At 32.6% G+C, this 16,034-nt stretch overlaps 1 protein-coding gene across 1 annotated transcript; it reads right to left on the reverse strand.

Annotated features, from left to right (window-relative positions):
* Positions 1 to 7,274: 7,274 nt before the first annotated feature.
* On the reverse strand, positions 7,275 to 8,108 carry LOTGIDRAFT_108448 (hypothetical protein; the record flags this gene model as incomplete). Its single annotated transcript, XM_009066953.1, has 3 exons — positions 7,275 to 7,344; positions 7,606 to 7,754; positions 7,974 to 8,108. Coding segments are annotated over 3 exons (354 nt in total), but the record flags the coding sequence as incomplete, so codon positions are not given.
* Positions 8,109 to 16,034: the final 7,926 nt, after the last annotated feature.

Genomic DNA, 16,034 nt, shown 5'->3' on the forward strand with positions numbered 1-16,034 from the left:
ATTCCACAAAAAAAGTGTTTGATGACGTCACTAATCACAAAAAAAAATCACATCACAAAGATGTCTGGTTAGTAATTGGAATGGTGCAAATTGATGCAATCAGTGACCCAAATACACATAAAATTTTTAGAAAACAATCCCTTTAGTAAGAATATTTTTGCTGCTGATCTATATTTATGCCCAAATTCAAGTGAAATGTATATTTATGCAACGAAGATTAAGCCTATGCACAAAAGAAGAGTTTAAAATGTACAAGGTTAGATTAAGTGGTAATTGAAGTTACATGTATATTAAGGTCATTGTGCATTCTGCATTATCACTTATTCTGCCTATAAAATGATGCCTGTTATACTGCTTTTGGCTACAATTTTCTATTTTTATATGTAAGATATGTACATATTTGTAAGTATTATTTCCAAAAGAAATGATAGTATCACTTGATCTTATAACTACTTATTCCTATTAAATCACTCCACAAAATGTTTTTTTTAATGAGATTATGGAATAGTTTGAAAAAATACAAAGCTTACATAAAATTTTCTGAATTATTGAAAGCAGGTCACAACCATTACTATACTTGTACTTGTATTTCTCAAAACTTCTGTGGCTAAAGAATCTTTGCATGCTTTTACTGATTAATTGTTATTTTTTACTTTTAAAAGCAATTTATCATTCTTTTCTAGTCATAACTATTTATATTTTTTGTAAATATTCAGATAATGTTAAGCTCTCTCTGTTCCATGTAAATAGTTATATTCAGATGCTGCTAAACTCTCTCTGTTCCATGTAAATGAATATATTCTGAAAACCATGTTATGAATATATTCAGATAATGTTAAACTCTTTGTTAATAATGTAAATGAATATATTCTGAATACCATGTTATGAATATATTCAAATACTGTTAAACTCTCTGTTAATAATGTAAATGAATATATTCCGAATACAATGTTATGAATATATTCAGATAATGTTAAACTCTCTGTGAATTATGTAAATGCATGTATTCTGAATACCATGTTATGAATATATTCAGATAATGTTAAATTCTCTGTGAATAATGTACATGAATGTATTCTGAATACCATGTTATGAATATATTCAGATAATGTTAAACTCTCTGTCAATAATGTAAATGAATATATTCTGAAAACCATGTTATGAATATATTCAGATAATGTTAAACTCTCTGTGTACCAATGAATATATTCTGAATACCATATTATGAATATATTCAGATAATGTTAAACTCTCTGTGAATAATGTAAATGAATATATTCTGAATTCCATGTTATGAATATATTCAGATAATGGTAGACTCTCTGTTAATAATGTAAATGAATGTATTCTGAATACCATGTTATGAATATATTCAGATAATGTTAAACTCTCTGTGTACCAATGAATATATTCTGAATACCATGTTATGAATATATTCAGATAATGTTAAACTCTCTGTGAATAATGTAAATGAATATATTCTGAAAACCATGTTATGAATATATTCAGATAATGTTAAACTCTCTGTGAATGAAGTAAATGAATATATTCTGAATACCATGTTATGAATATATTCAGATAATGTTAAACTCTCTGTGTACCAATGAATATATTCTGAAAAGCATGTTATGAATATATTCAGATAATGTTGAACTCTCTGTGAATAATGTAAATGAATATATTCTGAATACCATGTTATGAATATATTCAGATAATGTTAAACTCTCTGTGAAAAATGTTAATGAATGTATTCGGAAAACCATGTTATGAATATATTCAGATAATGTTAAACTCTCTGTGTACCAAAGAATATATTCTGAAAAGCATGTTATGAATATATTCAGATAATGTTAAACTCTCTGTGAATAATGTAAATGAATATATTCTGAATACCATGTTATGAATATATTCAGATAATGTTAAACTCTCTGTGTACCATTGAATATATTCTGAAAAGCATGTTATGAATATATTCAGATAATGTTAAACTCTCTGTGAATAATGTGAATGAATATATTCTGAAAAACATGTTATGAATATATTCAGATAATGTTAAACTCTCTGTGAATAATGTAAATGAATATATTCTGAAAACCATGTTATGAATATATTCAAATAATGTTAAACTCTCTGTGAATGAAGTAAATGAATATATTCTGAATACCATGTTATGAATATATTCAGATAATGTTAAACTCTCTGTGTACCAATGAATATATTCTGAAAAGCATGTTATGAATATATTCAGATAATGTTGAACTCTCTGTGAATAATGTAAATGAATATATTCTGAATACCATGTTATGAATATATTCAGATAATGTTAAACTCTCTGTGAATAATGTTAATGAATGTATTCGGAAAACCATGTTATGAATATATTCAGATTATGTTAAACTCTCTGTCAATAATGTAAATGAATATATTCTGAATACCATGTTATGAATATATTCAGATAATGTTAAACTCTCTGTGAATAATGTAAATGAATATATTCTGAAAACCATGTTATGAATATATTCAGATTATGTTAAACTCTCTGTGTACCAATGAATATATTCTGAAAACCATGTTATGAATATATTCAGATAATGTTAAACTCTCTGTGAATAATGTTAATGAATGTATTCTGAAAACCATGTTATGAATATATTCAGATTTTGTTAAACTCTCTGTCAATAATGTAAATGAATATATTCTGAATACCATGTTATGAATATATTCAGATAATGTTAAATTCTCTGTCAATAATGTAAATGAATGTATTCTGACTACCATGATTTAGCTTTCTCTTCAATTGAACTGAAGCTATTAAGCAATTATTAGTGAAGGAAGAAGTCACCAAGTAAGGATTGACTAATAGAGGAAACCTTGTAAACTAGTGATTTAATCAAATGCATTCCATTATTTTGTTAATTAATTGACATTTTTGTATAAGTTGTAATGATGTATGTCCCTCTATCCAACAAACCAAGGTATTTGTCAATAATAATCCTCACCTGTGCTGGATATGTCCTTATGAAATTGGTCAAATCCTCTGCAGTAGGAAGAATATTGGCTTGTTGGATCAAGGCTTTTAGTTCATAAAGCATGATTTAGTCTACAGCAATGACACTAATCCTGTAAATCTTTAGTAAAAGGAAAATTTGTAAATTCAAAAAAGATAAAATCAAGAAACACAGTCATCTGATGACTGAAACTTTTGTATCAACATGAATTTTTGAGACAGTTGCACCAGGTTTCTGCAATTGTGCTTAATTCTTAGTAATTCGCTGATAGTGGATATGTTTACTGCTTCAAACATATGTACTTAATGTATGTAAAATGGTACAATATTTATATAAAGAAGTTCAGTGGAAGTTACGTCAGCGTTGATTTATTTGGACATTAAGAATTCCAAAACAGACATTATGCAATTGATTTAATTGTATATGTACTTGATCTCAAAGCTGTGGTCAGAGATTGACAGTTAATTGGGAATTCATTTGAGAATTGTTTCAACTTTTCAATGACACATAGACCAAAAAAAAACGTTTCTGAAAAAATATATCAATTTAGTTCAGCTGATAAAACAAATATAGATAGGCCCTACACTTTTAAGAAAAGATTTTAGGTCTAAATTTCTTTTATCATTTTCCTATTATACTGCTGTGTTTCCTTCAAACTAGATTGAAAATATAATAGAAAGTAAATGGCGACAGATAAATACATGTGTTTGTATAACTTGAAAATGAGTTGAATTGTAGACCTACGCTTCTAAAAGAGTCATGTAAAAAATGTTATTTTGTTATGTAAATATTATGCAATGATTATGTGATATTAAATGGTTATCTTATTAAAGTTTTGTACATTTAACTATTTTCTTTCTTCTATGTTTTCCTCCTCATGAAATTAGCTTAATGTCGCTGTCCTGTCAAAATTATATTTAATACACTCACTGTATAAAAAGCATATAACCTCAATACTGTTTGGGTATATTAATAGAACTCTGGGTTCAAATATTTGGGCTTCTTGTCCCTTTCAGTATATAAGCAATCTTCTGACACCCCTTCCACACTACCTGGGGCTACATGAAGGCTTTGCAGTGAACAGGTTAAGCATCAAGACATAGTTAAAAAACATGAAAGTTTGATACAGTTGACAGAAACATCCCAATGACTTATTGCTTATTATAAACTATTGCCATAGGAACACTGCAATTAAAAATAACCCAATCAACTACCCCCTCTCTTGGGCTGTGTACACATTCACATTTGAATTACCACTTATCAGTATCTATATGCTTATGTTGATTAACTTTGAATTTTGACTAGAAAGTAGGTCTTGTTATGGACTAGTAATAATCACAAGATATCAAGCTTTTAAAACATGTATTATTGTCTTAAGTTATAATTTATAAAACAAACAATTAAAACAATAACAATAATAATATCACACTATACAAGTTTTTGAAACATAAATAAAAATAAATAGTAGGCACACATAGTGATAGAGCAAAGTAGTCTTCAGATTTCCAAAGGCCTACATACAACTATTTAACATAAGATATTTGATTTTCATGCATTTTCCTTTTAAACTCATTTCAATAATTACTATTTTAAAGACATATTCAATTGTTAATATTAAGTGGATGAGTCAAGTTATTTATGCAAATTCAAAACATTAACATAAGCAGTCTTATTTATTTTGCAGTCTGATGTATTTTGAAGTACAGCAAATAATAACCAGTAACTATACAATCCAATAGTCAACAAATTGGCACAGTTTTAATTTTCTACACAATACTTAGATCATTTTACAGGCAATTCCTTCTTAAGAAAATTTCCTTTTGCATAATTATTTTCAGTTATATTATTTCAAACTACATACAATTTTTGTATCAACATAAATATGGCAACAATAGAAACATAATCTAGATTTTTCTTGATATACAGCAGTCAAAAATATCTTTGGTATGGTAAAAAAAATTGTAAACAAAAACACAAAAAAAGCAACAAAACTAATTGCATAAAGTATCTTGCTATACATGACAAAGATGCCAAAAAAGTAGAGGTTACTATTTTTAGAATGTCCTGTTGAGTGTAGGTTACTATTTCCTGGTACTATATATAGTTGTTATTGAGTGTTGGTTACTATTCATAAGTTATAGAGTTATTGAGGTACTAGGACAAGGTTATTAGTTGTGACCCAGAATGACTAGAATACTATAGATTAAAACGTTTAAAATGCACAAAGACCAATATTATACAAATATCACAATTATATCCTTCTATTTACAATATCACCTATATACAATCAATAATACCTTTAAATACAATTATTAGTTTATCTAGCTGACAACTACTCAAATATTACCGGGTTAATACAATTACTGTCCTAGATTATCTACACTGGCATAATTACCATTATTCTAAGCTTCGGCCAAAGCCCGATTATAGTTCATATCTTAAAAAGTACATTGGTGGACCTTCCATTTATTTATGATGGTAACATGATTTTCATAAAGTTAAGACAAACATTTTGAAGAGAAGCACGAAATATTGGAAATCAAAGCAAGAAACATTGGAAAGACAAACAAGAAATATTCAAGCAGGAACCTTTGAAATTAAAATATGTAAAGTAAAGATTTCTGTGTAGACATTAGAATGTAAAATTTTAGAATTATTTTTACACAATGCTTAAAAGAAGCAAGAAACATTGGAAAGAGAAGCAAGATTTAAAAGAAAAGCATGAAATTTAAAAGAGTAGCAGCAAGAGACGTTGGTAAGAGAAACAAAAAACATTGAAAAGAGAAGCAATAAAAATTGGAAACAGTAGCAAGAAACATTGGAAATAAAAGCAAGAATCATTGGGAAGAGTAGCAAAAACATTGGTAAGAGAAGCAAGAAAGATTAAGAAGAGTAGCAAGAAACATTGGAGAGAGTAGCAAGAAACATTGGGAAGAGTAGCAAGAAACATTGGAGAGAGTAGCAAGAAACATTGGGAAGAGTAGCAAGAAACATTGGGAAGAGTAGCAAGAAACATTGGAAAAAGAAGCAAGAAGAACATGGACTATAAAAGTTAAAATACTTAAAAATAATATCAATTTCTGTGGAGACCTTTCGACTTTTTCTATAAAACTTTGGAATCATTTTTCAGTTTTCATTTTTTTAGTCAATGTGTATCTTGAATTACTTTTTGGCAGCACTGACCACACTCTTTGATTTGACGCCGCGAGTTGTAACTGTACAGGGCTTGGGTCTTAATTTCACACCATTAGAGGCATATTGTGGTGTTTCTGTAGATGTTGATGTGGATATTGAAGATGTCTTTGATTGCGTAGTTTGTGGATCTGTGGAAGTGTTGGTCGTCTTGGTATCTGGAAATGTTTTGGCCTCTTCATTAACTGGAGTAGCAGCTGGTGTCTTTTGTTCTTGACTTTCATCAATTCTCGATTTTTTCAAAGTGGCAAAAAGATCTTTGAAGATTGCTTTATACGGAGGTGGCTGTCCTGGTTCTTGTCCAAAATCCTTATTCAATGTCAAATTGATCAATGTTTGCACTTCTTTGTGAGAAACAGATGAAAAATTGCGACATTTTTCTTCCATGTCATCAAAATCTCCTGAGAGTCTTTTAGAACGTCCTTGAATCACATCTTCATATTTAGAGAACAATGTTTTATATTGGGTTTCCAGTTCATTGAGTATAGATAAACTACTATCGTCATCAGTATCTTTGGTCACAATTTCTTCAGCATCTGAGGCCACAACATTGACCGACTCCATACTACCATAAAGACTACCACCACTTTCCAACTTGACAGCTTTTCCAGCACTCTTCAGCTTTAGATCATCGTGTTCAAGATCAGCCAAAATCTCAGTATCGTCTGTTCTTTCACAAAATCGACAAGCTATCTTGTCTGGTCCTAAGGCTTTCTTGATTTCTTGGCGCAACGTTTCTTCTTGTATATCCTGAGTCAGTTTGTCTAATTTGTCTTCCAAAGTTTTTATTTTGTCTTCCAACGTTTGATTTTCATGTAATGCCAGAGCCAGTTCGACCTCAAGGTCTTCTGTTTGGCGGCGTTCAATCATGTGATCGGTTTTCAGTTTGTGAACTTGTTCTTGCAGCCGTTTGATCTCTTTTTCATATGGGTTGAGTGGAAGATTTTTAAATTGATCATTGTATGTCCACCTGAGATTCTCTATATAGTAATTATTTGGTTTGTCATTTGTATCAAGACTAGCTAAACTGGTGGCTCGACGTTTGTCTTGTTTTTGAACGGCTATTTCCTTAGCTTTTAGATCCTCTACTTTACGTTGAAGTTCCTCAACTTTGAAATCTAATGATTCAACTGTTAGACTCAGTCTGAAAGTATAAAACAGAATAAACTCAGTGATCATTTCATGACGATACTTTACATCATAGTACATAATTTTGCACAATAGACGATCTCTAAAATGAAATCATGAAGTCGCAGATCCTAGAGATTCTTTTTTGAAATTCTTTTAATCCCAAAATACTTGTTCTCTATAACAGCCTTAATCTACGAACAACGGCAAAACTGGAGCATAATCATAGTTCCGTAACCGATTGCGTCCAGTGAACTGAATAAGCTGTTTACAGTACCTGTTAATTGTCTGCTTATCTGATTTAGCATCCAACATCAATCTTTGATTAGCTTTCTCTAATTCTTGATTGATTCTATCTAATTCTTCATTAACCTTGTTTCTTGATTCGCTGGTACTTCTTAAAGATTCTACTTGATTTCGAAGATGCTGAAAGAAGCGTTTAAAAGACATGTATAAAGAAGCTACTACCAAGAACTTCCAAGTAGAAAATTCCAATGACAATGACAATGTTGATGGCCGACCAACCTGCAGATCCTCTCAACTGAATGGCCTTTGGAAAACTTTTAATCAAACAAAAACACAACCTATTATATTACAATAAAATCATTTATGATATTAGAAAAAAATAAAGAGATGATCACATACCTGTAATTCTTGTTGTTGATCATGATTTATCTGGTTTAATGAAGCAACAGTAGATTCTAGATCTCTGTTTCTACCTAGTAATGCTTTACCAAGTTCTGCTGCCAACCGTAAGTCTGGAAAGACATAGTATTTCATTAATATAGGACTCGTTAGTGTATTTACTTTTATCCTGGGTAGAACTTGGCAGCTTGCGAGTAATAAACAAAATGACCCCCTTCCTCACCCAAATCTACACAATTCTCCAGTAATTGATGTAGGTCAGATTACTGACACTGAAAAGATATATAAGTCGTTCTGATGGGATATTAGACCGAAGCTTTGTATGTGAAATTCCCAAATAATCGAAAAAGACAAAGCCAATTTCTGTACTGTCCAAATGGTCAGGTGTAAATCAATACAGTAGGAAGTAAAACTTTATCTCAATTCGATTTTTGACAGAATTAGTCTTATAAGACACAGTTCATAATTATTGGACATTGTGAAGATGTAAAACAGCAAACATCGGAGTAATTATGGGTAAAATGAATCTTTATATAATAATTTCTTATCAATTAGAAATATATCTTCCTGTTGATTAAAAGATATCTGGACTTTTGACAGAAGTCTATGGGCAAAAGATAATTTTTATTTGAAACAACGTCCTCAGCATATTTGACCGTGTAGTTTGTAACACCACCATGTGTAATTTACACTTAACAAAAGATTAACAGATTAACAATATGAGTACTGAATGTTGGGAGGAAATAGACACTTCATGGAGTTTTAAAATCATACTGTGACTAAAATATAAATCTTGTAACAAAGCATCTCAAAAGAAAAGATTTGTCTATATACAGTTTGTATTTCTACTAGAAAAGTCTCGTTAAATTTATGAGTAGTTCCAGATCTATAGATTTTTTTTAGTTTTTAAAATTTAATATAATGCGCTTGTAAAGAAAATCGATGTTCAGATTTCAGAATAATAGGACTGTAATGGTTGATTTGTGAGTTTTTGCATTTTCATATTGACAAGATTTTTATTGCAATGTTTCAGAAAAAGTTTTGTCAATGTGGCGTTTTTGTGAATCATAGAACCAAACCAAAGAAGGGAAGGGTCGTTGGTATTTCCCCCTGTGGTCCATAGTAGAAACACCGATGATCTGGAAACGGGTATGTGTACCAGAAGGTAACAACCTATTTGAAAAGTTGCAATCAATCTTAAAGATATGTTATATTAATTTAACACCAATAGATATGCACACAATAAATTATTTTCTGTTCCATTATTAATAGGTTATTATTTATCGATTTTAGACTAGCTTCAATAATAAGAAATGTCTTGTGAAGTAAATTATTTGTTTCTTGTTAAATTATAAACATTCCACAGTAAATATTTCTCGGGGTAATATTAACCAAAATTATTCTTTTGGGATTGGTGGTATGTTTTGATTGCTTTCTTAATGATTCAAAATATCATTAAGATAACCAGTGAAATATTTACATGGAGTCTTTAGAATAAAATACCAAACCAGTCCCGGCTCCAGTGGGTGGCGGGGGTACAGGGGTGATAATTGCCCTCCCCTACACCCCCCTTCCTCCCTTAGAAAAATTGTTTGTTCCCAATATTGTACCCCACTTCAATACTTAAAAAATATCATATTTACACGTTTTAACCCAAAAATGCATCAGAATGCATCAAATCAATTCTATTTTTCAAAAATTTTCCTTTCAGACGCCCCTATGCGTCAATGCACTTCTCCGACTCGTCGAATTTTGAACCCTATCCTCGACAGTTGTCGCCCATTAAGTCAGTCCCTGCCCCCATGTGTACCCCTAGTTGAAGAAGCATTCATACTCGTGTTACTAGAGCAACATGTGTTTCAGTAGACCTGTGTTAAGAAGTTATATAAGGAAGACGAATATAAAAACACAGCAGTAAAATGTGAGAAAATATGTAAAACTGATTAAAGATGGTAAAAAGTAAATGACTGAAGTGTTGTCAGGTAGAATTAGGTCAACAATTCAAGTCGAGGATTACCAAACTAACAACAAGTTGAAACTAACTGTTTAATTTGGGCGATTTCAATGACTTAAAATGATCACATTTTGTTTACTGTCTTTTCACTTTCACTAAGTTTCTTTTAAATATCTAGGTCTCATTTTTTGTTTTGACTGAAAACATTCCCCATAGCAGTGGGTCTGAGATTCAGTCAAAGTTGGCATATATGCTTAGAACGACAGATTCTTAAGATCCGTAACATATCGAGTAAACAATTGCAATACATTTGTTAAATGATGCCAACTTTGACTGAATACACACCTATTTGAACAGGGGGTTATAATATCATCACTAAATCTTCTAAGGAGACAGGGCAGATCAGTCAGGTCTGCAATTGGTAGATATCTAGTATGCCAAACAGTGTTATTTTACTGCATCTCTATATTAGCTTATATATATATATATATATATATATATATATATGAAATATCTTTTCGGAATGAACAGTTAATTGTGTTGTGAAATATGTCCCAATTCAAGTGTCAATTATGTAAATATGTCGTTCTAATTAGCAACCATGTCATTCACAACATATGGTGAAACCTATCTATATTGTCTTCTATTTATCATAATTACAGTTTAAAATGGGGTTCATTAATTAATCAGTAAGTCATTAGAGTATAAATAGATTCATTACCCTCCAGACATCTGGTTTAAAAGGACAGGTATATTGAATAATTAACAGGCCATGAAATCGGCCCAAGGGGAATTTCAATCATTTTTATTTAAAGTAAATGAGCATTAAACCTTCAAGATAACAGAAACTGTGGAATAATGTTTTGCTCTTATTGAACACAAATCTGCGTTTATTTCATTACATGGGGCCATCATTTAGAATTTTTCATTAACGTTGGTAGCTTTTCTCATAACTACTTTTCTTCGTTTGGTTTGATTACTTGAGAAAAAATCCCATGGAAACAACTAACTTTAATTCTAAATAATAATTTTCCAATAAAGTCAGTATATCGACCAAAATGATCACTTTCCTTTATACATGCATACATATTCCATGAGGTAAATATATAGGTTAACTTAAGACTTTTTACAGCTACTAAATATTTAACACGAAAATGACATAATGACATTGTAATTGTTAATTATGTCATATTGCGTAATAAAAGCTAATAGTAATTATATAGCAATAAGGATATAACCAACTGCATGGCACTTCAGTTGATTGACAGGTAAATAACAAATTATATTCAAGATACACGCAACCTGCATCTTGTAGGGGGAAAGTAGCGAGAGTTTAGAAAAAATAACATAAATAATATAATAACATGTAATAATATAAATAAAATGATATCATGCCAATGTTGTTATTATGTCACATATCGTAATGAATGCCAGCAGCAACTATTGCAACCAGGAAATTATCTATTTTATTGATGAAATGTGATGCGATAAACATTAAGATGGTTGATAATTATGTAAAGATCACTTCAAGACAAATATCTTCTGATATAACAATAAGGTTTTGAGAAAGTGGATGGGGATGGATTAGAGGGCAGGGGCCTGATACTTAGCATCAGGGAGGGTCTGTCGAAATTAGAGAAATGAAATGAAATGGATGGAGTTTTACGTCCTACTCTTCTGCAGTCGAAATTAGAGAGAGGGAACAGGGACATGTATGCTAAGGTATCTATTTCAAGGTGATATTGATAAATAATACTCCATCGACTTGAGACCGATTTGATTACCATGGTCATTTATCCCATTTCAAACATTAATTCATGTGACGACTAATATAATAGTCTGATAGGAGTATGTAGAAAAGAGTGCTGGGGTGGGGGAAGCGGGGGCTGGGGATACAAAGTCTTTTCGACATGTAGTGGCACTAGGCACAAAATGATATTGCTATTATATGTGATAATGTGCTAAAAGGACATTAGATGGACTTCCACATTTCCCTCAATCAATATAGCCAGATGAAATAATGACGGCATCAAAACAGCATGCTACATTAACAGACGAGTAAGTACTATACTAATAATGGTCACTTCTGATTAAATCTATGAGATGGTTCTCTACCATCAAGTCGCATTCGTTATATTTTTGTATGTAGAATGCAATGTAACAGAGATAAGTGTCTGGTCTGTAAAGATATGAATCTACAGTTCCATTCCATGCTACAAGGTTAATCTGTACGATGAGTCATTCTTTACAAGTGACATCCAAACGGTTGCTAACTCGGACTGTTTGAAGAAACAGAAATAACAACACAGAAAACCATTTTAAAACAAAACATTCCTTGCATTCTTTATATATGAAATACAAATAGAGTAATTGTTTTATGTTTATAATAGAGGCTTTAAAACTGTCGGCAAAGATCAATAGTAGAACAGAACCCTATATCACGTCTATATCGCCAAATACTGAACTATATCGATTTAATAAACAGTACACTGAAAATATGTTGGTAAACATCTGCCTTGATTTAGTCGGAATTTAGGTCAGCAAATCTCATTCTCTTAGTAGATAAACTCAAATTTATTGTTAATGAGTACTCTTGGAGTAGATTGGTTTTCTAGTAAACATCTCGTGAATTACAGGCCATTCGTACCAAGATCTTAAAAATGTTAATGAATTAAAACTCACCATTTTGATACCAATCGGGGTCTATTTCCATCTCTCCCGTCTCGTATGTTACACACTCTTCCATTTTTAAATTGTTTACAATATATCATATCCCAAAAGCACGTGCAGTAAATATAATTCAATATTGTCTGGGTCTGTGAAGAGATCTAAGCGTGCAAACTGACAGTAGTCCCTGACGTGGCATAGACATTCGAGATTCACATAACAGTCACATTGCAGTCACGTGACCTGGCGAGAGCAGACGAATTATTTATTTATGAGGGCGTTCAGATATGTGATAATTATTCGGATCTTATTTAATAAGGCTTCTGGTCTGGCGTAATTTTAAAACATATGTCGTTCCTAAATAGCGGTCTTTTTGGTCATCAACAAGTTAAGATTAGGACAAAAACCTGCATTTTCATAGATTAAGTCTTTTGATTTACAGATTAGAAGTTGTTCTCTTCCAAAGTTCAAGTTCCTACCGCGTGCATAGTCGATTTTCTCGAAAGTTTGAAAAAAAATTGATTTTCTGCTTTTGACTGAAATAGCCAGGGGGCATAATATGCTTTCATTGGCAACAAAGATTATACCTCAAAACTGTCGAGTCATGGCCATTTTAGTGTGGTCTGACACCAGCATCTACCGTTTACTACAGTCCAGTTGAACAGGTCGGGGTAAAAACCCAGATTTTGACAATTATACATCTAGGGTCAAAATTGGCCGATTATGGCCATTTTAGTATGGGGAACGGGTCTGACACCAGCCTCAATCGTTTAATGCAGTCTAGTTGCACAGGTCAAAAACTATCAGAGATGTACAGTTGGAATTTGCACTGCATGTGGGCACAGGTCTCAAGGTTTTCTCTTCCAAATTTCATAGTCTGCCCGCTACAGCACTTTTGCTCCAGGACACTTCCAGCGAGCAGCTTTCGAGAGATTTTCCTCTGAAAAATAAGGGTGATACTTCAAAGTCAATTTACTCGAAAGTATGAAAAAATTTGATTTTCTGCTTTTGACTGAAATAGACACAGGGCATAAGAAGCTTTCATTGGCAACAAAGATTATACCTGTAAGGTCAAAATTGCTAGAGTTATGGCCATTTTAGTATGTTGAAGGGGTCTGACACCTGGCTCTACCGTTTACTACAGTCCAGCTGCACAGGTCGGAGTAAAAACCAAAACTTTGTCAGGCTGCCTTTCAAAAACTATCAGAGAGGTACAGTTGGAATTTAGGCTACATGTGGGCATAGATCGCAAGTTGTTCTCTTCCAAATGTCAAGTACCTACCGTGAATAGTCTGTCCGCTACAGCACTTTTACTCCAGGACACTTACAGCGAACAGCTTTCGAGAGATTTTCCTCTTAAAATTAAGGGTGATATTTCATAGTCGAATTTCTCGAAAGTTTGAAAAAAATCTGATTTTCTGCTTTTGACTGAAATAGACACAGGGCATAATAAGCTTTCATTGGAATCAAAGATTATACTTCTAAAGTCAAAATTGGCCAGTTATGGCCATTTTAGTATGGCGAAGGGGTCTGACACCAGCCCGTCACTTACTGCAGTCTAGTTGCACAGGTCGAGGTAAAAACCCAAATTTTGACAGGCTGCCATTTGAAAATATCAGAGATGTAAGGTTGGAATTTGCACTGCATGTGGACACAGATCTCAAGTGTTTCTCTTCCAAATTTCAAGTTCCTACCGTGCATAGTCTGTCCGCTACAACACTTTTACTCCAGGACACTTTCAGCGAACAGCTTTCGAGGGATTTCCTCTGAAAAATATGGATGATACTTCAAAGTCGATTTTTTCCAACGTTTGAAAAAAGCCTAATTTTCTGCTTTTGACCGAAATAGACGCAGGACATGATAAACTTTCTTTGGCAACAAAGATTATACTTCTAAGGTCAAAATTGCTAGAGTTACGGCCATTTTAGTATGTTGAGGGGGGCTGACATCAGGCTCTACCTTTTACTGCAGTCTAGTGGCACAGGTTGAGGTAAAACAAAAAAAAAACAATTTTAACAGGCTGTCATTTGAAAATATCAGAGGTGTACAGTTGGAATTTGCACTGCATGTGGACACAGATCTCAAGTTGTTCTCTTCCAAATTTCAAGTTTCTACCTTGTATAGTCTGCCCGCTACAGCACTTTTACTCCAAGACACTTCCAGTGAGCAGCTTTCGAGGGATTTTTGTCTGAAAAATAAGGTAGATACTTCAAAGTCGAATTTCTCGAAAGTTTGAAAGAATTTGATTTTCTGCTTTTGACTGAAATAGCCACGGAGCATAATAAGCTTTCATTGGCATCAAAGATTATACTTCTAAAGTCAAAATTGGTCCAGTTATGACCATTTTAGTATGGCGAAGGGGTCTTACACCAGTCTCTGTCACTTACTGCAGTCTAGTTGCACAGGTCCAGGTACAAACCCAAATTTTGACAGGCTACCAATCAGAAACTATCAGAGATGGAAAGTTGGAATTTGGGCTGCACTTGGGCACAGATCTCAAGTGTTTCTCTTCCAAATTTCATAGCCTGCCCGCTACAACACTTCCAGCGAGCAGCTTTCGAGGGATTTTCCTCCTAAAAATAAGGGTGATAATAAAAAGTCGATTTTCTTTGGTTTTATTTGTTTGCAACAAAAATTATACCTCTTGCCCAGGTCGGAGTAAAAGCAAAAACTTTGACAGGCTGCCATTTGAAACCTATCAGAGATGTACAGTTGAAATTGGGACTGTATGTGGGTACAGACACTCTACAGCTAAGGTCACAATTAGAGTTATGGCCATTTTAGAATGGAGAACGGGTCCAGCGTTTACTGCCATCTAGTTGCACAGGTCGGGTTAAAAGCCAAAACTTTGACAGGCTACTATTTGAAAACTATCAGAGATAGTGCAGTTGGAATTTGCACTGCATGTGTGCACAGATCTCAAGTTGTTAAAACCTCGACAGTAATTTGAACATTGTCAGAGATGCAAATTGAAACGTGTGCATTTACACTCCTATCTGAAATTGTTCCTACAGTGCAGTCTTCTTATTATATGACTTTTACTCTCGACCATTCACTAACGAGAAAGCAGAGAGAAAAGACGAAAAGTCGAGAAAGCTGGAAAATGTGGAGAGGAAAGGTAACTTTCCACGTATTCTCCCGTATGACATAAGATCAGGAGTCATCACTTTAGTTTGATTAAGCGAGGCCATTTCTAGTGCAGGGGAAATTACCATAGACATTTTTTGATTGGGCTGAAGCGACCTTTAAAAGGCATTAAAGCCAAATGACAGCCCTGGGCACACAAAAATACTAAACCCCAAATATTTGGTTGTTTACAGAGACACTGAATGAAAATAGTAAGTAGGTATTAAGTTAGTCTTGTCAATATTTGATGTCGACTTATTCGTGGTTATATCAAATTTATATGTTGATTTACCTTTCAATAATATCCTTGAATA

Source organism: Lottia gigantea, assembly GCF_000327385.1.
Source record: "Lottia gigantea unplaced genomic scaffold LOTGIsca_8, whole genome shotgun sequence".
Lineage (NCBI taxonomy): Eukaryota > Metazoa > Mollusca > Gastropoda > Lottiidae > Lottia > Lottia gigantea.